The sequence below is a fragment of the Phodopus roborovskii genome, unplaced genomic scaffold, assembly GCF_943737965.1.
Source record: "Phodopus roborovskii unplaced genomic scaffold, PHOROB, whole genome shotgun sequence".
Lineage (NCBI taxonomy): Eukaryota > Metazoa > Chordata > Mammalia > Rodentia > Cricetidae > Phodopus > Phodopus roborovskii.
The window spans coordinates 2,298,935-2,321,371 of NW_026126446.1; the positions used below are offsets into that span (position 1 = coordinate 2,298,935).

Consider the following 22,437-nt stretch of genomic DNA (forward strand, 5'->3'; position numbering starts at 1 on the left):
GGGTCTGTTGGCAGGAAGTGCAAGCCGAGTCTGGGGGAGAGGGTGGTATATGGATGTGGCCTGGTAACAGTAGGCAGTGACAACAGACTGACAGTGCATGGCACACACGAAACCTTTCTCGTGGGCTTGGCTGGTGGCAGGTGAGCAGAGTTTGAACTGTCTGGGGCCAGATAACGGAAGACTTGGAACACTAGGAGGAATCTGGAGTCATGTGGTCAGAGGGAAGCAGTGGATGGTGTTGGAGTAAGAGAGTGACAGAGTTGAGGAGGGAGGGTGTCTGTGGGTGAAAACAGGCCGAGTACGGGAAGAGGACTATGTGGAGAGGCCGCTCAAGCTGGCATGGTGGCCAAAGCAGACTTATTTTTATTTCAGGGACAGAAGGGGGACCCAGGACTCTCACCAGGACAGGCTCATGATGGGGCAAAGGTAAGTTCCAGGGACCCCAATGATGCTGCCATACAGACGCTTCCTGGTGTTCAGTGTCCCGGAAACTTCCAAGTGACCTTCAAAGCTGGTGTTCACTGCAGGTGTTTACTGGAGCAGAGAGACCTGGTGCTTCTGGGGAGGGGGTGGTTGGGAGGTGGAAGGGCCAGGAACTAGGATGTGCTAGCTCCCTGGGGCTCTGAAGTTAAATGGGTTGTTTGCAGAAGAGAAAACACTTAGGCCAAAGCACCTTCCCCATCCTGGAACCATCAACTTCCCAACTGAGCAAGGGCCCTGTAGGTCAGATAGGAAGAAAGGACCCAAACTCCAGCATTTTAATCACAGGCCTCAGATATCATACTCTAGAGTCTGGAGGAAGGCACTCACATCTGTCCATCTGTCTGACGTCTGTCTGGGCCTTGAGGGTTAGGACTTACATCTCTGCATCTCTAACCAACTGCTAGGCACACACACACACACACACACACACACGGGGTAGGGGAGGTCCTTCCTTTGATCTTTTCTTGTCATGGAAGGGTCACTACTTCATACCCCACTGCCAGGCGTTTTACCACTCAGTAGACTCAGTCCCAGGACAGTGTCACGCCCACTCCTGCCATTCTCATTACCTTTGCCAGAGCAGATAGGCCTAGATTGAAAACGAGAAAGCCCAAACTGCAGATGACTATAGAGTGGCCTATGGGCCTTTGCTCTGGTCCTGCGTGGCAGGCAGAAACACCTCCTACTTGGTGACCACCATCCCCAGTGATGACAATGTGCTTCAGTGAGGGTATAGCGTGGCTTTAACCATGCCTGTAACATCAGAATCTGCTCTCCAGATGATGTCTTCTGCTTAAGGCTCAGGCGGAGCTGGTGAGGTCAGGGGGTTAGGGGAGGATGACTCCACCCCTTCTCCTACCCCTACTTTGTTCAGTGACCGCCATGCCTTCTCTGAAGCCTTTAGGCCTCAGCGAACCCCCATGAGTGGTTGCAGCCTTGGAGTTGGAGGTCACACTGTCCCATTCCTCACCCGACTCTGTTGTCTGTGTCTTACAGGGCAACATGGGCTTGCCTGGGCTCTCCGGAAATCCAGGACCCTTGGGACGGAAGGTAGGCCTTGGTTCTGTGCTTGGCCTTGGCCGTGGCCTGTCAACAAGCTTGGCCTTCAGGCAGAAGCACTGTGGGTCCCCTGTGCCTCCCGGTTGCTGCTGGGTTCCCTGGGTACACAGCCTGTTGGCAAGAAATGAGACGTTTCTGAGTCCTGAGTGTACGGTAGTTGGGAGCCCCTTGGTGTGAATTGGATTCCCTGTGGGTTAATGAGGTGTGACTAGAAGTGTGTCTGACTCACTGTATCTCCCAGCACAGCAACCCTCAAGGATGCTTGATGTGGTTAGAGTACTGTCTGAAAGGCCTCACTGGCTGAGTGGCTTTGGACCTGTGTCTCCCCTCATGTGCAGTGAGGACAGCGATTTCCTTATCAGTCCCTCACTGCCTGGGGCTGGCTGTGTGACCTCTGATCTGAGACACCCCTCCCTCACTGATAGGCTGTAGACAAAGGGATGTGCTCTGCGGGCAACACACATTCTTTGTGTGTTCCATGCGGTTGTTATGCTAACCCATGCCTGCCACCTCTTCAGCGACTCTAGGTCTGCTCTTGGTTGTTGTTAGTGAGGCTTCTGCTGTTTCCCAGGACTCTCTAGATGCCTTGGACTCTTTCCTCCCTGTCCTCAGCCAACATCCCCCATCCTTCAGGATGAATTGTGCCTCCTCTTGAAGCCTTTCTGGGCACTCAGACTTTGGGCCACCATGGCCATCTGCTCAGGGACTCTTGGCCCACCTTAGTTATTTTCAGCCCTGAGTGTTGTCTCACCAGCAGGGTATGCGCATGGGGCTTGTGATGCTGTTCCTCCTGGTGCAACATGGAGCTTTGTGTGCAGCAGGTGTTCCAGACATGCAGGAAAGACAATATAGGCCGTAGGTCAATCACTTTTTAGGAAGATTCCCTCGCTGCTGAAGAGTTGTCCAAGGGACATGTGGGCCCAGGCTTACTTCCACTCTGGTTCCCAGATGTGGCCCCGCTGCCTACTCCCTACACCAGCCATCTGGTTTTCATTGGGATAACCAGAGTGTCCTCTGGCTCCAGGCTGCTCCTTACTCTGAGGGTTCCCATGACACAGGGGATTTGGAAGGTCATAACCATCACGCCCTCTTCTAGTACCATCTGTGGCAGAGCAGGCCACACCTTGAACTTCAGAAGCCAGCCAGCCTGGCCACAGGAAAGTGTAGTGTTGGCTGGCACACTTGCTGCTCTGCATGCACCCAGCCTGTGTTCTGGTACTTTCTTTCTGGTGGAGGAACTAGGAAAGGCCCCTTCTGTCTGATTTGTAAGGCAGGCCCTGGTGGCCTCACTTAGAAGGGGTAAGAAGGCAGCAGAAGGGGAGGGAGGAAACACAGACTTGTGCTACTGCCTGCCTAGGATTCTGGGACTCCCTGTGCTCAGCAGATGGCCAAGGGCACTGACAGTCCCTGCTCCCTTGTGCAGGGCTGGGCATTTTCTCAGTTAAGGGAGCTTCTCTAGTGGTTGGCCGCCGTGTACTCTGTGCTCCTCTCTGGCCCTATCCCAGGCAAACACATGTGCCCATTTGTCACAGAGCCTTGGCCTGTGACAGGCAAACTGTGTCACCCATGTACTGTGTAGAGCACAGACAACCCAGGCCCTGAGATAGGGGCCCTCTCATAGTGGTGGTATCAGACAGGAGAATGAATGGCTTTCTATCCTGTTCCTGGGCTCATCTCTATAAGTGGTGCCCCATCTCTAGTGGCTGTGGCAGCCTCTGAGTCCTGTTGCTCCAGGATGACTGTGTCTTCTCTGTGGGAACCCTGAGGAGAAGGAACATAGTGAGCAGAGGTGAAGTCAGCTGTCTGCAGCATTGAATTTGGTTTTATCACCCATCCATCCATCCATTCATGAAATAGGAATGTATTGAACACCTACTATGTGCTGGGCCTGTGCTACATGAACACAGAACCTGCCTTACAGAATTTCCATGGGAGTGCAGAAAATAGAAATACAGTAAAAACCTCAGGTGTGTTGGAGGATAGCAAGGGCTATGGAGAAACTGAGAAAGAGAGAGTTCTGGATGGGAGAGTGCCAGTGGAAAACAGGTGGCAATTAAAAGCACCAGAAGGCATGGCTGGGACTGCCTTGGTCAGTAAAATGCATGCCACCTAAGCCTGAAGACCTGAGTTCAATTCTAGCAGCACGTAAAAAGCCATATGGGTTTACATGAGCTTGTGATCCCAGTGCTGTGGGGGTGGAGAGAAGAAGGGCCCCAGTACTCACTGTCCAGCTAGCCTGGACTAACCAGCAAGTTACAAGTCCCTCTTAGATGCCCTGTCTCAAAACATAAGCTGAATAACACAAATTGGGTGCAGTGGCACACACCTATAATTCCAGTACCTGAAGAGCAGAGGCAGAGGCAGGAGGATTGCTGTGAATTTGAGGCCAGTTTGGTCTACATAGAAAGTTCCAGGTTAGCCAGGGTTGCATAGTGAGTGAGACCCTGTGTCTAAAACAAAATAAACAAGAAGGGCATTTCTTGAGGAACAATACCTAAAGTTGATCTCTGTTTTCCTCATGCATGTACACATAGGTATGTGCACATATGTAAACATGCATGCATACACTTGAATACACACACACATACACACATACACATGATGCTGTCTCATAGAGTGAGGCAAAGCCCATTTCATAGCTAAGAAGACTGAGGCCCAGCTAGATCTTATTTATTTAATCAGCCTTCCTGTTAATGAGCACATGCAGATTTATGCTCAAAACCCTGAGTTGACCCTGGTGTTGAGTGACAGGTGGAGGTTGTCAGGGCTTCCAGGGTATGTTCTGCAGTGGTGGCCCTCAACACTGCTGGGAGTCAAGCCACTGTGTGAGTCTAGGCTAGGCACTCGCCCCAAGCAAGAGAACCTCTGAAAGGCCCCAGGTGGGTTCCGCATTCAGCCAAGATCCAGAGTCACCAACTTAAACCTTCCTTGTGTCTTCAAGTGGAGGGCTGGGCCTAAACCTGGGTCTCTGACCCTCCACCCTCTTTCTTACCACAAGATTGACTGAGACAGTTTCTCAACTGAGAGAGGACCTGCTGAGTTCCCACTCAAAAGAGGCTTCTTTATGAGATTGTCTTTTGGGATGGAACATGATGGAGTCCCAGCTCTGCCCCCTGTGGTTATAAATGGGGGTGAGGTGAGCCACCTCTCCATGATGAGTCTCTGCCCTCCAGAGGTTGGTGGGGAGGTTAATGGAATGTTGTAGTCCCAACACTCACACAGGGCTGGCACATGACAGGCACCAGATATATTGGCCGAATGAGTGAAATGAATGAATTAATGAATAGTAATGAAGGTCGTGAAATAGAAGCAGCTGAAAAAGTCTTGCTCCTCTGGTATCATTAATCCTCTAGCCCATTCACAGCTCAACAGACAAGCTGCCGGTTGCAACCCCCCATGGGTCCTGAGCTGGCCTGGTGCATTTCTTGTTGTTGATGTGAATGGTGCTTTCACTGCAGGAGGGCAATCTGCCCTCCAGGACAGGAAGGTCCACAGCTGGGGTCTTACTTAGTCTGGGCCCAGGCTGGCCTCTGACTTGCAGTGATCCTTCTGTATCAGTGTCTAGCACTAGGGTAACAAACATACAGCCACACTTATCCTCAAGAAGCTGGGTAGGTTGTAGCTACTCATATGTAGGAGCTGGATCTGCTCCCCAGTCCTGCAGGGCACAGGGCAGTCCCTGTCCCCAGTGTGCATGAGTCCAGCCCCTGGGCTGAGGCTGACTGGTCAGTAGCATGGTCCCTCACTTTGTCCTCAGTGCCCCTGGCTTCCTGCCTCCCTGTGTTGCTTGCTGCTGTGCCCGTGGCCTGACCTCTCCACAACCATCATTAATGCTACTTGCTTCTCTTCTCAAAGACCCTCTTCCCTGAGTCTCTCCCCAGCACTCCCCCCCCCTCACCCCAACAGTTTGCACTCTGGTTTCTCAGACTCTGTGGCTCATATTTTGCGTCTCCTTGGGTTTCCCGACTTTCTGGATGTTGAATGACTCATTGACACCCTTAGCACATTTCTCCAACTGGAACAGTGCTCTGAGGTCATAATCCTGCATGACCATTGTAGTTTCCCTACAAGAGGTTCAACACATACTGGGCACCTACATCTGCCTGGCCCCATCCCTCCCTCTCTCTCATCCCTCTGGCTGACATCACCCATTGATCTGTCTTGCCAAGACCTGATAACAGGACTCGTGTCTTAGCACACTGCCAGGCAGACATGACTAATGGAAGGAAGTTAGTATATTGAAAATCATTTCTCTTTTCAAACTCACTTCTCCAGACTCCTCTGTGGGTCGCTGGCCCTCCTGTGCTGTCCAGTTGGCACTGCCCTCGGAAAGATGGGATAAAGGCTGAGGGCATAGATGATGGGCCCCTGCTATTTTTCTGCCAGCTCCATGCTGGGCTCTTTTGGTCTATTCCCACAGGCCTTTCTCTTGCCTTGGCCCATTTCTGCCTTCACCTCTGCCACACTGCCCTACTCAGGGTATTGTGCAACCTCCCCAAGCTGAGCTCCATCTCAGACACTCTTTTTTTTTTTTTTTTATAACCATCTTATTTTATATACCAATCCCATTTCCCTCTCCGGCCCTCCAGCAACCCCTACCATCTCCCCATCCAACTCCCCATCTACTCCTCAGAGAGGGTGAGGCCTCCCATGGTGAGTCAACAAAGTCTGTCACATCACTGCAGCAGGTCCAAGGGCCTCCAGCTGTGTCTAGGCTGAGCAAGGTTTCTCTCCAAAGAGAATGGGCTCCAAAAAGCCAGTTCATGCACTAGGGATAAATCATGGTTCCCCTGCTAGTGGCCCCACAAACCGCCCAAGCCACCCAACTGTCACCCACATTCAGAGAGCCTAGTTCAGTCCTGTAAAGGTTCCCCCACTTGTCAGTCTGGAGTCTGAGCTTCTACTTGCTTGGGTCGGCTGTTTCTGTGGGTTCCCCCATCATGGTCTTGATTGACCCCATTGCTCATATTATCATTCCTCCTTCTTTACAACTGGACTCCAGGAGTTCGGCTCAGGCACTCAATTCTTTACCTACATTTCTTTTTCATGTGTGCTTGGTGTGCTTACCCCCTTCTAGAAGGTAGTGACAGTGACCGCATTGCCTATCCTCTTGGCTTTGGTCATGGCTCAGGCGCAGCAGAAGTTTGCTGAATGAATTAACGGCTACACAAATGACTGAGCTACATGAAAAGTAGCCCTTCTTGCCTTCCCTTCCTCAGCTTACCACCAAGTGGGGTTGGGTGTCTGGTGGTCCATCTGACACTTCTAGACGACCCACTGATTTGAGAATCCTCTAATACTGGAGCCCGGAGGGCAAGCTGGGAGATCAGACAGGCTTAGTGTCACCCAGTCTCTTCCTCTTTGACACTCCATCCTATTGTCTGTTGTTGGGTGTGGGCTTCTGGGGTGGCAGGTAAGTTCCATGGGCAGCCTTTGTGTACTGAGCAAGACTGGGGAGTGGGTCCCACTTTCCTACTGAAGTAGAATCCAGAAGCACCCTAGGTGTGGGCGCACATTGGTGTCCAGATCCCCAGGCAGGGACAGGATCCCCTCCCTCCTTACCCGGAGTCCAAATAGCACCCCACTGTCTCTGGCAGGGTGAGGTGATGTCTGGTTCCTCCTTGCGCACTGTAAGCAGTGATTAATCTGGCTCCCAAACCAAAATAGAGAGTGTGCTGTATTATAAACATGGGGCCTGCGGAGGCCCGCCTGCCAGGCAGCCAGCAGCCCAGCTTTCCTGTGGCACCTCTTCCTCCCTCCCTCTCACCTGGCACCTTTCACCCACACAGGGGAAATCAGTGCCCCGGGGCTACCTTGTGGGATAGGCTGGCCCCGTAATTGCCAGGGCCAGGAGAAGATAATGATTTAGAGTCTCATGTCCCCAGCCCTGTCATTTAAAACTGTTTGGTAAACACTACGGAAGAGGCTGCCAGGGAGCCCCTTCTGCACCCCACCTCCCACCTTTCCTGTGTTTGTCTGCGATGTTCCCACCAGCCTTAGGAGCACATGCTCACAGTCACAAGGCCCTCTGGGATTCACTGATCTGGACAGCTCAGCCCATAGCTGGGATCTGGAGCTTAGAGAACAGTCCAACCTTGGCCATAGCTTCCTGCCAGCAAGCCAGCCTTCGCCTGGGGCCTCTGTTGTGTTGTCAGTCCAATGAAGCAAGAGGTGGTCAAAATTACTTTGGTCCAGCATGGGACTCCCAGCATTGTACCACTGACCTTTGCCCAAAGGATGTTGTAGTGATCCAATGGCTCTGTCTTAGGGAGATGCATCTTTAAGAGGACCTTTCTTGTTCTTCTGGGCTTGTCCCAGCCTCCGTGATTATGGTTAAGGTCTGAGGGAGTTGGACCACAATCTATGTGGTATTCTAAGAAAACTGTGCAGCCTCAGGAAAGTCCATTACCCTCAGCCTCCTCACTGGTGAGTGTCCCAGGTGATTCCTACCTCCCTGAAGTGATTCAAGGTGTCGGTGAGCAGGCACAGGGCTAGGCATGGTGGGTTCTGTCATTCATTCCTTCCAGCATTTTCCTGGGTACAGATTTGCTTAAACCTCATCTGGGACTTAGAACTAAAGATATCCCTTGTCTTTGGGAGAGAGCAATTGCTTGTGAATTGGTTTTCAGTAGAGTATTGGAGATTTGGGGCTCCTGCCTCACCCTACTAGAGTTGTTGCTCTTGGCCCTGTGAGTCTATGGGTTGCTTACAGCAATCCTCTAGGCAAGCAGAGGTGATTGCCCTGCTCAGTCACATGGCCAAGAGCTCCCGGCTCTCCTTGGTGCTTCTGTGGGAGAAAGAGCTCATCTTCTTCCTCTTCAAATCATGCCATGTCCTGATGTCCCCAGGCTTCCTGTCACAGTAGCACTCACCTATTCTTACCTCCAGCTGCTTCTCTGCCCACTCCTTTGTTCTTATGGCTCCAGGCCCCTCTTATGCTTCTCCAATCCCAAGCATTTCTGCCTTGGGGCCTTTGCACTCTCCGCTCCAGCTGCCCGGATGCCTTTTCTAGGAGCTAGCTCCCGCCCACTTCTCCTCCTGTCACTCATCCCTTGGCTGTCCCTGGAGTCACCATTCCCTCCCTAACCATGCTGTCCTCTGTCCCCTACCTTTACTTGCTAATGGCTCCTTTTTGGTATGGTAAAAATTATGTAGCATGGCATCCAATTTGCTATTTCAACCAGTTTTCAGTGCCTGGGCAATGGTGTTCAGCATTCAGGTTATTGAGCAACTGATCTCCGGAACATATTCATCTTGCAAAACTGACACCCAACACTCATTACACCCCACCTTCTGCCTTCGGCCACCCACAGTTATCTTTTCTGCTTACTTTGTTTTTAGTTCCTTTCTAGGAATGTAAACTCCCAAGGCAAAGGATGTTGCCTGACTCTTTTTCTTCCCATGTGGAAAGCCCTGCGGGCCAAGGCACATTTCATCAGTGTTTGTTGAATGAGTGAATGAATGAATGAAAGTAAAGCAGTAGCTGGTGTTTCTGGGGTTGCTGAATTCAGTGCCAGACACTGTGTTTGGTGCTTCCCACATGGGTCATGCCACCCGGGCACTGGCTTTTACCTCCCCATTATATAATGAATTGCTGAGGAAATCAAGGCTTGGAGAGGTAGAATCCTTGGCTCTGGCCACATAGCCAGTCCATAGATAAGCAGTCCTGGAATTCAGATCAGCCTGTAGGAAGAGCTTGGGTCCTTCTGTCCAGCTCCTGGCTGTGGTCTGAGGGCCTCACCTTGCCCACTCCTGGCCCATGGAAGATTCTTCCCCATAACAGGCCTTGATGTACATGGAGATGCATCTCGTGGGTGGCAGTCTCTCTTGGTGTGAGATGATTCAGAAGAAATGCTGGGGAATTTTCCAAGCATCCCCTCTAAGATAGACTCTGCTAGTTATAATGAAGATTGCCACTTCCCATGCATCTTCAGGGTCCGGGATGTTGACGTACATCTGTGTGAGGAAGCATTTATGTGTGTGTATAGCATGTGCACTTGGGAACTGGGACTGTAGATCAGTACTTCCCAGCATGTTAGAGCCCTGTGTTTGATACACAGCACCACACAAACCAGATGTGGTGGCGCAGGCCTGTGATCCCAGCACTTGGGAAGTGAATGTAGAGAGGTCAGAATTTCAATGTCATCCTTGGTTACATTGGATGGCAGCATGGGCTGCATGAGACCCTGTCTTAAAAAAAGAAAAGAACAAAGGAAGGAAGGTAGAAGGAAGGAAAGGAAATAAGAAAAAAAGAAACAAAGTAGGGGGAATAAGTCTGCCAGAATCTCCATATAGCCAGGTGTCAAGAGCCTGTGCTGAGTGGCAGGCTGCTCTCTCTCATCATAGATCTCAGGGGTCCTAGAACTTGTAGTTCCAAGATAGCAGAACAGAAGGGACTCGGAGTTCCACATCTCCCACCTGAGAGCCACAGAATGGGGATCACCCACCCAAAGTTGCACAGTAAGTCAGGGACAGTATCTCTCTCTCTTAGCAGAGCTCTGGTATGGGGGGCCTGCCAGGAGTCAGTGAGGTCTCCCTGTCAAATGAGGATGAAGAGTCAAGGCAGCCCCTGAGCATCTGGGTGGCCTTCTTTTCCTGGGACTAGGAGCAGAGCCAGTGAGGAAGGAGGCAGTGTCTCTGGTATAACAGGGTCACGGTGCATGAGCTGGAGTGGATCCTGATGGCAACACCGTGTGTGCTCCCTCCAGTTCGACCTTGTCCTTGCTCCTCATGTGACAGGCCCTTTGCTGCTGTTTCTGACTGCCTACAAACCTCTGGATTTCAAAGGCAGGGTTGGGATGTGGACCAGTGGGTCGTAGTCTCTCATCCTACCTCCATTCTCTGCTCTAACAAAAGATAACACCAGGTTTCTATGAATGCCATACAACCTGCATCCATGTGGGGAAGGTGTTCCCTACCCCCTGCCACAGAGCCTGATGCCAATTCTTCACCCCACAGGGACACAAGGGCCATCCTGGAGCAGCAGGGCACCCTGGAGAACAGGTGAGGCTTGTGTGCACTGCCCTGTACTACGTGGTTTCCCTCTTGCATAGTACCAGCCTGTTCCTTAGGTTGAGAATCTCTGAAGCCCCAGAACAAGGCCTTGAGACTCCCCCACCACCAGCAGCCCCCCCTTACTCAGTCAGCCACACTGTCTTGGAAGAGCCTGTGTCTGTACTGCCCAGCCCAGCCCAGGGCTGGCAGAAGCCCCTGGACTCTGGTTAGAGCCATGAATAGCTGGCCTGTCCCAGGCGATGTTAGGCCATATTATCCCTTCCATTCGCCTTGGGGTTTGCAGGAATTCTAGTCTCCTGGCCCAACTCAAACAGCAGTCCTGCCAGGGGACAGCCAGCCAGGCCTCTTCTGTGCTTTCTGATTTTGAGCCTGGAGCAGAAGGCTTTGTCCCCAGAGCTGGTCTGACCAGTTTCTAGAGAGGTGGGCTTGGGGCCTGAGCAGGCCCAGCTTGTCTTCTTCCCAGCTTGCCTCACATTCTTGCCACAGGCACCCTCCCCCCACACCTAGACCCTGACTGAGCTGTGCAGGGCAACACCTTTCCTAACATTTCTCTTGTTCCTTTTCAGGGCCAGCCAGGACCTGAGGGCAGTCCAGGGGCCAAAGGTTACCCTGGCAGGCAGGTGCAGTATATGCTCTGGAAGCTGTGGCCATAGTGGTGACTGTAGTGCCCCAAGCAGGGGGAGGCTGTGGGCCAAAAAGCTGCCCCTGTGCGTAGACCCAAAGGGCTGGCCAGGTACTGGTCCTGGCAGCAGGCTAGGAGGTTCTGTAGGAGAACTGGGGCTAAGAGAAAGACTTCCAGAGTCGCCTTCTATCCAGTCTCTGGGCTATCCCTGGTCCAACCCATTCCATGGATGCTCCAAAGAACAGCTGAGGCCCAAAACAAAATTGACCCTGGGACATTGGCAACAGGGAGGGCATCTCCATATGGCCTTGCCCCCTGTATTTCTGTTTCAGGGGTTCCCTGGACCTGTAGGAGATCCTGGCCCCAAAGGCAGCCGGGTAAGTGGGTTTTGACTAGTCCCACACAGGTGAGGTTGTGAGTGGACATCACTTGCCCCTCTAACTGGTTCATGGGAAGTCAGGGCTATTAGGGAAGCTGGAGCCAGGTGATAACAGCCACTGAACTCCATCTGCCTAGAACTGCCAAAGAGGCACTCCACATGGACTCTCCCAGAAGCTATCAGGAGGTAGAGAAGGTTCTGGGTGTGTTGAATAGGGGAAATGGAGGGCAAAGACAGAGGTCTCAGGTCATGGTGGCCTGGGTAGCTCTGTTCATGATGCATGCCAAGACACTGCTGAGATAGGACCCAGGTGTCCTGAAGTGGGGCCTGCTGTCTCTCAAGAAATGTTCAACAAGTGGTTCTCATGGCTGTCTGTCAAGGCAAATCCCCAATGACATGTCCTCTTCTGAGCCAATGCTATTTACACCCTGGCAGGTTGGAGGGCCAACATGGACACATTATTGGCATTAATCTCTACAGCAGTCTAGTGGTGGCAGAGGTGGGCACAGCATAGAAGGCAAGGTCCCTCAAATGTTACATGGCATGCAGTGTCAGGGTAGCTCTTGTCTTGGGATTCTGGGTCTCTCTCCTGTGGCTCCCATGAGTAGTGGCCTCTGAGGGAATGTCTAGACCCTAGGAGAAAGGATCCAGGGCTCAAGAATCTACTCTGCCTCTTGTGTGTGAAGGAGACACTGCCCAGGAGGCCACTCACTGTGAACACAAGCCATAAGCGCTACACAGTAGAGTCAGGACAAGCACTTAAGATGGTGGTTGTTATCAAGCTGGTTGCTGAGTGGGTCACAGGGGTGGGCATGTGGGCAAGGAGAGCTACTACCAGTCTCTCACAGCTGTGTGTGTGTTCGGGACACACTGGTTAGGGGCATGGGCTTAAGAACCATGGGTCTTGAACTCGGAGACTAGATGTGCTACACAATAGCTGTGTGACCAAAGGAAGGTCCCCTTACCTCTCTAGGCTTAAATGTTCTCACCTGTATAGAATTCTAATTAATACCTCTTGCCAGGAGTGTGGGGAGGATACCCTAATTTAATCATGTGTCCAGTCCGTAGCCTGTAAGCTGCATTTGTCCTAGGATAGCTATGGATTCAGCTCAACCCAGCATGAGATAATAAACTTAAAACATTTTATAAGGGGTGTGTGTGTGTGTGTGTGTGTGTGTGTGTGTGTGTGATCCCTCCCCTTTGTAACTTGATTGTGAGGTTATCAAGTGTGAACTCTATCGATAACAATTTTCTCACAAGTTACTTGTCCTCTATCTCGAAGACAGGACACATGGAGTGTTCAGTGTGTGCAAAGCATTGAGTCGGACTTGGCAGGTAGTTTGTGCTTGGCAGCATTTGCTTTGCTGCAGTTTCATTACACTGTGGCACAGTAGCTAGAGAGCAGAGTGGTACAGGTCCTGTGCTAGATCCTAGCCCTTAAGAAGTTACCAGAGGCCAAGGAGGCAGAGAGAGAATTAACCATTTACTAGGATGCTGGATGGCGCTGGGGCTATGAGCCTGCATGCTGGATACTAGACAGGAGAGCACTCAAGGTGGGCTGTGTATGTCATGGTTCAACCACCACGAGGTAGGCTCAGAGGGAGCATAAGCCTGGGGACTGGAAATCAGGTCTACTCTATCTGGGCCAGGGACATAGAATGGTGACATGCCTGGGTGAAGTTTGAGTGGAACACAAATGAACTGAAACAAATTGGTGGCACCTCTAGTCTGTGGGGTCCTTGCCAGGGTTAACTCAGGAGCACTCATGTGCCTGACACAGTGTCAGCTTCCTGGGGTGGCCATGCTGACTGGCAGTACTTGGCAACCAGGATGAATGCAAGCCCCCAGGTCCAGGACCTTAGAGCCCTTGGAGGAACCACTGTAGGGAACTCCCCCAAGGCAGGCAGATCTCAGAGGTCTATAGTGTCTAACCTGGGTATAGCTTCCTTCCACAGGTCCCAAGCCGGGTGCCGGGCCTCTGCCATCCTATGCAACCCTCCCTGGTGTGAGCGTATGTGCCTTTGGACTACATCGTGGACGCAGCACCATGCAGTCCACGGGCATATACACTTGCCTCAAGGTCTATGTCATCGAGAACCACTGGAGCCACCATCACAGAGGTCCCGGCTGTAGGATGGCAGCAGGGAGGCTGGGCTAACTGCACTCTGTGCTCAGCCTCTCTAATCTCCACCTGCTCTTTTCTAGGGTTACATTGGACTCCCGGGGCTCTTCGGCCTGCCGGGGTCAGATGGAGAGCGGGTAAGCACCCCTCCACTCCCACCCTGCTGCTGTAGATTGCCAGCTGAAGATGTGCACCCCCTGAGGGGGGCATCTGGTCAGGGTAGGACAGTCAGGGCCAGGAAATACCAGTGTGTATATTCCACAGTTCTAGGTAGCCCTGGGTGAGGGACAAGGTAGAGGGACCCCAGCCCATGTGTTGTAGGTACTTGGGGACACTGAGGCTAGAGAAGGGACTCTGCAGGGGAGCCTCACCAGCAACAGACACTTGTATTCTAATTTTGAGTTCTGCGGGGATAGCCAGTTGGCTGTTTTGAAAATGAAGTTTTATTGACCATAGCCATGCTTATAGCTTACCACTGTTTATGGCTGCTTTCCTGCCACAGTGACAGGGTTGAGTAGCTGTGACAGAGGCCACCCACAGAGCCCCAAACCGTCTCTCCCTGCTTTTGCACAAGTGTCCACTCATTGCTGGCACAGACACTTGGCTGCTTTGTAAGTGATGTGTGGCTTGTCTGGGAGAAGAAGGGTGGGGACAGAAGCCAGGTGTCAGACGCCAGTCTAGGCATCCCAGGCAGGACTATGGTAGCTTTAGTGGCAGCTGGAACCTGGATGCCTGGCTCTCCCCTGGGTCCTAGGGGTGAATATAGACTCAGGGTGTGTAGGTTTAAGATTTCCCAAGATGTCGTGACTTCCAGACCAAGTGTCCAAGTCAGGAAAGAGCTGCCCATGGGCGTTTGGGGCTGGCGACTTTAATACATGCTCCTTCTTCCTCTGAGCCTGTACTTGGAAGCTCAGTTGTAACCCTGTCATTAAGCTAAATATAGAGCATCATATAAAGCAGGAGACGGTGCACTTAGTGAGCACCTGCTGAATGCCAGGAGTGCTGTCAGCTTTCTTTAGGAACCCCCCCCAGCCCCCACCACAGTAGGTATTCATGAGTCCCTGTATCCACATCCGTCCAATGAACATACGGCTGGCACCACTGTTCTGAGCAAACATTCCAGACTATGTGGGACTTAATCCTGGGTGAGGTAGGGGTGCCTCCTGGCCCTTGATGATGATCTTTCTCCTCTTTTCCCTACAGGGCCTCCCCGGTGTTCCTGGCAAGAGGGGCGAGATGGGTAGGCCGGTAAAGATTTTCCGTGTCTATTACTCAGACTCTATGGGTAGCCCCACCTCCTGCTGGCCGTACTGCTCTGGTGGTCCCTGAGACCTGGCACTGTCTGCCTCTCTGCTCTGTTTCTCGGCTGTGGGTGTGGGGCGGGCCGCACAGGTACAGCTGCTGGCCTGAGATGCTGCCCGGGGTTCCTTCCGGCTGCTCCAGGTGCCTCCTCTGTCCCTATGTGCTTCAGTGGCTTGTGGCTTTGTGTCTGGAGCTTCTGTCCAAGTGTTTGTGTTAGTGACCAGCAGATGACTTAAGTGCTCAGACAGCAGTGTCAGGCCCCCTACTCCATCTATCTTTATTGATGCATACACAAGGCTAGATGGCTATAGAGTGTGGTAGGTCACAACAGGAGTGGTCCTAGGAATGATTCAGTGTTGACTCCACCCCCACCCCCACATCCTCTGGCTCTGTTTAGGCCACTTTGTTGCTCTAATGGATTAGTTTTCCTCTTGTTTCGCTACTGTTAGGGCATAAAGAGAAAGGCAAGGCCCAGAGAAGTTAAGTAATATGCCCAAGGCATTGCAGCCTCTGAACAGTTGAGCTGGGGACGCCTGGGACTGACTCTTGGGAACACCATACGGTAATACTATTATAAAAGTAGGTTTCCTGGACTCTGCTAGGAAAGCCATTGATTCCAGAACGGCAAACTGAAGCTGAGAAGTAGAGTAAGATGCACAGCATCCCTCTGCTGGTGAGGCCTTGTGACTGTCACTGAGACATCTCCCTTCCACGCCTGGTCCCGTGTGTGGCTTAGCTCTCCGCTGCCACCCTGATGGCTGCTGGCCAGCCTCACCTCATCTGGTCAGGCCTGCCATTGACTAGAGGATGCAAGTTACTTGGCCAGGGTCACACAGCAAATTCGTAGCAATGTCAGGCTCTGAACATAGGACCCTTGATAGCACAGGTTGCTTTCCACACGGTCCCTCTTCTTTCCATGGAGTCCTTTCTCTTCCAGAGGAGTCTGTGGTCTTACCCCTTGCCTCACCTCTCATGCTAGAAAGGGAGTGTAATTCTGGAAGAAGGTCCAAATATAAAATTTTGGCAGTTGGCTAGAGCTGCTGGCCTGGCTGGTTCAGTCTTATGTACAGCAGATGGCCAAGCCATGTCCCAGCTGGAATCTCTCATTGATTCTAGAAAGAGGTTTCAGTGAGTCCCCTTGTCTAGTTACCTCTCTGGGTCTGTCACCAGTGCACTGGGGTACCTGGTGAAACCAGCTAACCCCACAGTGCTGTGTATGGCCTGGACCTGCCTGCTGTGGCTGGGCCTGCATAGAGTCAGGAAGGTAATCCAGATGGCCCAGAATTGACTCAGTCTCTTGCTGTGTGACTCAGAGATGCTGAGCGCTTGCCCAAGGACACACAGCTCAGGACAGAGCTTCCTGCCCTGGGCTTTTTCAAGACATCAGGTAGGGAAGCAGGGACTATATATTCCTACATGGGGGAAACTGAGGCTTAAACAGTTGAGCTGGAGGTCTTGGTCTCCGTCATCTAGATGTGAGCCAGATCTATCCCAAGGATCTCCATGAGACTTCTAGTTTCCTGTCTCCATCTCTTTTCCCTTGGTGACATTACTCGAGTGGATTTCCTAGCTGGCTTCACAGATCATGGTAGGGCATGGTCTACATCTTGAAGCAGGGGAACTGGGAGCCTAGCAGGGTGGGGTGCGGGACACTTCCCCATAGGCACATTTCAAATACAGTAGGAAGGATGCAGGCTAGACTTGTGCAGGGACTTCTAGACATTAAAGAATTTACCTATTATACCTTTGAAACGGTGGCTCCTAAAGGCTACTGAATAGTCCCATGGTGGGTACCAACCCCCACTAGTGGTGTAATGGTGCATTGCAGCTTGCAGGGGAATATATTGAGTAGTTAATGATGCTTACTTAGCTCGATCTTGCTCAGGGTGGGAAGGGGTGACTGGTTTGCAGGCTAAGAGACAGAGTGAAGCTCAGCAGCTCATCTATTGAATGCTTAGGCTGCCCTGGTCCTGTGTCCACTCTGGAACAGAGGACCAGATTCTAGAGTTAGGAGCATGGCTGAAATGCCTTTAGAGGTCTGGGCCCTTGGCACGTTGCTGTCCAGGCCCTCTGAACTGGTGCCATCCAGAGAGAGGGTGGAGCTTTGCCCCAGTCTTTTCTTCCGCCAGGCCTGGTCCTGCTCACAGTATGAGGCTTTCAGTCCCAGAGGGGCCCGACCTGGGGAAGCAGAGGATCCACGCAGTAGACCCGGCAGTGAGCCAAGTTCATTCCTTGGGCCAGGGGCCAGGCAGTTGCTGTCAGGGGTTGGGGCAACAGAGGGGGGGGGGGGCCTGGGGCCGAGGCGGGCACAGGGGGGGGGGGAGAACAGAGGCCCTGAGTAGCTGCTGGTTGTGGCCATGTGCTAAGGAGTGGAACGGTGGGAGCTTTGAATCTGTCTCCTACCAGTGCAACAAGCTGCTGTTCACCTAGACTTGTTCCACTTCAGACCACTCATAATTGTTCTAGTTCCTTTGAAAGCTTTAGTGTTCCCTAACAGTCTTAAAACAAAAACCCTAGACTCCCAGAGGTTGCCCACCATTAGAGGCAAAGCTGGAGATGGAGGAGAGCTGGCTCCGAGGGCATCGTGTATGTCCAGGCAGAGGCAGATTTAGTGTGCGTTGGTCTGGAGCTGGGATGTTCTTTGAGATACTGAGCTTCTTCTAGTTCCTCTGTTCATGCTTGGTGTCACAGTGTAAACACCAAGAGAACAGCTCTGGGGTAGAACTGCCTACGTTCAACTCCCACCATGCTATACCATAACTGTGTGACTTCGGACAGGTTTCTTAATCTCTCTGAATCTCTTGATATCGAACACAGGGTCAGCATAGAGTCCCTTTCATGAAGGACTCTGTCGGGCTTGGTTGTCAACTGTCATGGCTTTGTTCTATAGTGGATCACAGGCTGGCTTAGTCTACGCTGCACTATAGCAGGGCCTCAGTGGGGTTTGGACTCAGCCTTCAGAAGGCAGTCTTGAGTCTCTCCCTGGGCTTAGTGTTCTCTGAAGTAAAGCAGACATAACTCAGGCTCTTAGATCCCTCTGGGTGGTACATTCAGGATGACTCTGGGCTGTTGGCCTAGCTATTGGTTTGAGTGGAGAGCTGGGACAGTTTGGATATGCCCTGTGTGCAGAGCCCACCTGATACTGCTACCTAGAAATCTCAGGCCTTGTGTACAGGATGGACCAATAAATCCCCAGGTTGCCCAGGCTAGTGGAACCTCATGCTTGGGGGGAATGGTCTCCTTCCTCCCTTACCTTGTCTGGGGGTCAGGACTGGCTAGTGTATCTTTGGGGATCAGCTCCTCAGTCAGCACGTCACACAGATGCCTGGAGAAGCCAGGGTGGCCCTGGTCACCTCTAGACCATGAACCTAAAGAACAGAACAGGCAATCCCTAGGCCTTGCCATTGGGACCCTGTGGAGCCAGCCAGGGAGTTGCTGCCCATTGTCCTCATTCCACGAGGAACTGCCCACGGCCCCCAGCCCCTTACCCCAGCAACCCACCACAGAGAGAAAGTCAGTGCCTTCAGAAGATGTCCCATATCACAGCCCACCTGACCAATGGCTCCTGCCCCAAGAGGTGACAACAGTCAACATTATGACAGAGGGTCTGGATTGGAGAAAAGCTAGAATCATCTAGACAAGATTTCAGGGGCATGGGAAGAGGAAGTTCATATGGGTCAAATGCACTCCATAAAGAGTATGGCTGTGTGTGGACACACTCTGACACCCCACGTGCCAGATGGGCAATGTCATTCCTCATGCCAGGCTGGGCCCGTATGAAACTCACAAGAGTGGAACTGGACAGAAGCAGAGCCCAGGCTCTCAAGCTGAGTCAAGGCTGGTTTTTTGGCCTTGGGCAAGTGACTTCCTCCCTGAGCCTCAACTTTCCCCATCAGTTAAATAGGATCAGTCACCTTTCCATCAGCATGAATGTCAGCCTTGCATGGGAAAACAGACGACCAGTCTGCATTATCTGGGGCCTGACTGAGCCCATGCTTCCTGGGGGAGCAAATGCCACCTGTGCTGTGCTGCTCATGAAGGGGGGGGGGCTGTGTGCTTCTATGCATCCATGCACAGATACTGAGTCAGGATCCCTGCTCCGGTACAGACCAGGCCACTATTAATACTTTTGTTTTGGTTTCCTGTTCCCACTGAATATTCCAGAAGTAGTAGAAAGCCAAAATGTGAGGCTTCTCCAAGGGGGATCTTCACAGTCTGGCCTCTGAGTTTGCATTCACCCGCCCTTTCTGTCAGGCAAATGTGAGATTTCTTGTCATTCATCTTGGGGAAGCCACAGTTGGAATGGGAAGAGGGGAAGGGGTTTACAGGCTCCAGCTACAGCCCTGCCTTTCCTTTGAAGTAGGAAGGCATCCCTCACCCCCACCCCTGTCTGTCTCCTCCACCTCCCTACAGCTGATGTTTTTCCAGCTGCCTGGCTCCCTAAGGGGCGCAGGGCTTCTTAGTCAGGTCAGAGAGGGCCTGGAGGGCCAGGCCTGCCCAGGGACGGTGTCCCAGCCTCTCTGTGACCATAGTGCTAATCTTCCCTAGCAGTGTGACCTTATGTGACCTTGCCGTTTATCCTGTCACAGCCTTAGATTGTGACATAGGAATGGCAATTCCGCAGTATGGCTTGCACAGCCACAAAGGCCTGCCTTTGACCAGTGGGCAAACAAGCATATGGGTGAGAAAGATGCTCTACAAACTTCAGGCAGTTGCCAATGGTCTGGGTCTGAGCCTGGCTTCCTGCTTCAACCTGTGTAATTTCCAGTCCACTGGGACCAAGTCCCAGGCCTGGGATGGCGCTTGTCCTATCTCTCAGATTGGTGAGGTCTGCCCCTTGGTTCCATGTGTGCTGGTATTTGTGGATAGCAGGGAGAACTTCAGAACCCCAGATCTGAGGAATGAGCCCGCTCAGGCATTGCTCTTGCATCCCTTGGGGGTGTGGCTCGGTGCCAAATAGCAGCCTTGAGTGCTAATCTGCATGTTTCTTCTCTTTCCTTCTCTCAGGGCTTCCCTGGAGACTTTGGGGAAAGAGGCCCTCCGGGACTGGATGGGAACCCTGTAAGTACCTCCAGTGCTTGCCAATAGGCCAGAGCACAGCAGACTTGAAGAGACTGTATTTGGGGGTCAGATAGACTTGGGTTGTCCCCACCCTGTGACCTACTAGCTGGGTGCCCTTGGCAGAAAATGAAAGGACTTCTCTGAGTCCCTTTCTTTTGTGGATTTCTGTGGCCTCCTGGGAGCGTCCCTACCTACTGTGCCCAGTGTCTGGGGGCTTTTGTCTGATGGAGAGACCCCCAGGTGCCACCCAGAGGAGGCACCAGAATTGTTTATAGGTAGTTTGGCTTTGTAAAACCCTGCCACAAGCTTTGTTGAAGGCAGAGGCAAGTTCACAGGCATCTTCAATTTTACAGTTGGTAGACACACAGAGGCTCAGCTTGCCTGCAAGGAGATGGTTGGCCCCTCCTGGGAAGTCCACTTCTTTTTCCCTTCTCATCCCAGCTCCAGGCCCTGGGTGGGACAGGACACTAATGTCAGCCTGGGGTGGTACAGGCCATGGCCAGTGTTCTCAGGAGCACCTGCTCTGGGGCTCTTTGCCAGAGCAGCTGTGCCCAGCTGTGCTCACTTGGTCCTCCATCTGCACTCTAGCATGTGTTGCTCCATTTCCACACCATAAATGCTCCTGAGCCTGACCTAGCCAGATGCCCCAGGGACAAAGCTGTGGCCTGACCCAGCCAGGGATGTGGAGTTTGTCCCTTGGTAAACCACCCCAGTTTCCCTATCAAAGTGCAGGTCAGAATGCATGCTTTAGAGAAGGGAAGTCCGTGGCCATTGCAGGTTTTCCAGTGAACAATCGTCATCAATGCTAAGCACCTATAAAGTAGCCCCTGGTATGGGTACTACCACCTCCTTAGTCCATTGCCCTTGACTAGGGAGAGCTGGATGGAACAGAAGGGAGGGGAAAGTAGGAATGGCCTGTGGGGAAGACAGGATAATTGGGGTAAAGGAAAGTGTATGAGGTCTCCAGGCAGAGCAAGTTGCATTTCAGGGGTTTGTAGGGGGACCTAAGGCCTTTCTACAGACTCATACTGGTTAACATCACACCAAAGGATGTGGCCTTCTGGAAGTTTCCCTGGGTTGGGAGAGACATCTTTCTCCTTAGGATTTGGAAGAATAGAACAATTTCCTAGCCTTGGAATCAGCTCTCTCATGGAGTTGCTGAGGGACCTTGGCAAATCATTTTCCCTTCAGGGCAGTCCCACAAGGACAGCCTTGGGAGAGGCTGGCACTCTCACTGTTAATAAGTTGCCAGAACCACAAAGTTTCATTCGTGACTATCTGTTTTGGATATGAGCCAGACTCTTCCCATGTTTATTGGGTTTTTGTGTGTGTGTGGGGGGGGGAGTGGTTATCCTGGTATGGGCAATAGATGGTCAATTTGTAAAGCTTGGGGGACTGGAGTTAGAGGATCAACTGCACATTGTCCCATCCTCTGGTCCCAGGCAAGAACTCCCCCTGACACCTGGGAAGCCCCAAGAATGGGTGCACCTGGAGAGCCTGAATGGTAACAGTGCCTCTGAGTGTTTTCCTGTTTGCTTGCCTCTGACCTTGAGTGGACCATTCACCTCTGAAATCTTAGTGCTCACGCCAAGAGTGGGAAAACACCCCCACCCACTTATGGCCTGGGTCCAGTCCCACCTGTGTGTCTGTCCTTCATGCTAGGTGCTAGGCTTGGAAGTTACAGGGAGGTAGAGGGGAAGCTTCTTCAAACCCCAGGCTAAGCATAAAAGAGCACCCAGGGACTGTGGTGAGGAAGAGGGGACATCTGCTCCCAATGGTCCCACAGGCAACACCTGCATGGGGTATGGTGTGGAGGGAGGCAGGACAGTAACCACCTTGATGTCTGTGTTTTCAGGGAGAAATTGGCCTGCCAGGGCCACCAGGAGTCCCCGGCCTCATTGTAAGTACACACACGCCTAGGCCCACAGCGGGCAGAGGTGGGATAGCCAGGGTATGAGGAGCAGGCAGGGAACCCACAGGGGAAGGTCAGACGGACCCCTTCCATCAAGTTCCCAGAGGGGGGAGGCGGAGAGTGAGGGGCAAGGTGATAGAGGGAGTAAAGCCAGAGCCATGCTGTGACTTCAGGTAGCTTACCCATCTTCTCTGAGCCTGCTTCCTCTCCCGTTGATTAGATGAGGACAAGTCGTGGAGTGTGGGGCTGCCAACGATTCGTAGGCTTGCTCCTGTCCCTTGATTTACAGGCAGGTAGGTCAGTGTGATAGCAAGACATCCAACCGGTGAGAAGCTCAGACCCAGAGGGAGACTGTGGCTAGCAGGGGAGCAGAGATGCTACCTCATGCTAGGCAGCCACCTTCACCCTTTTCCTTAAAGCGCTGACTTTGGAGCCAGAGTACCCAGTTCAAGTCCCAGCTCTGTCGAATCCTTGTCACTTGG

General features: G+C 52.3%; 1 protein-coding gene across 7 annotated transcripts in view; it reads left to right on the top strand.

Moving 5' to 3' along the window:
• Positions 1 to 22,437, top strand: part of Col27a1 (collagen type XXVII alpha 1 chain) — a 118,343-nt gene that overhangs the window by 30,096 nt on the left and 65,810 nt on the right. For all 7 annotated transcript variants that reach the window (XM_051187953.1, XM_051187956.1, XM_051187958.1 and 4 more), the window contains exons 6-14: positions 373 to 426; positions 1,480 to 1,533; positions 10,501 to 10,545; positions 11,124 to 11,177; positions 11,512 to 11,556; positions 13,764 to 13,817; positions 14,884 to 14,928; positions 19,990 to 20,043; positions 21,899 to 21,943. In XM_051187953.1, coding sequence (XP_051043910.1) covers positions 373 to 426; positions 1,480 to 1,533; positions 10,501 to 10,545; positions 11,124 to 11,177; positions 11,512 to 11,556; positions 13,764 to 13,817; positions 14,884 to 14,928; positions 19,990 to 20,043; positions 21,899 to 21,943 — 450 coding nt within the window. The remainder of the gene's footprint in view (positions 1 to 372; positions 427 to 1,479; positions 1,534 to 10,500; positions 10,546 to 11,123; positions 11,178 to 11,511; positions 11,557 to 13,763; positions 13,818 to 14,883; positions 14,929 to 19,989; positions 20,044 to 21,898; positions 21,944 to 22,437) is intronic.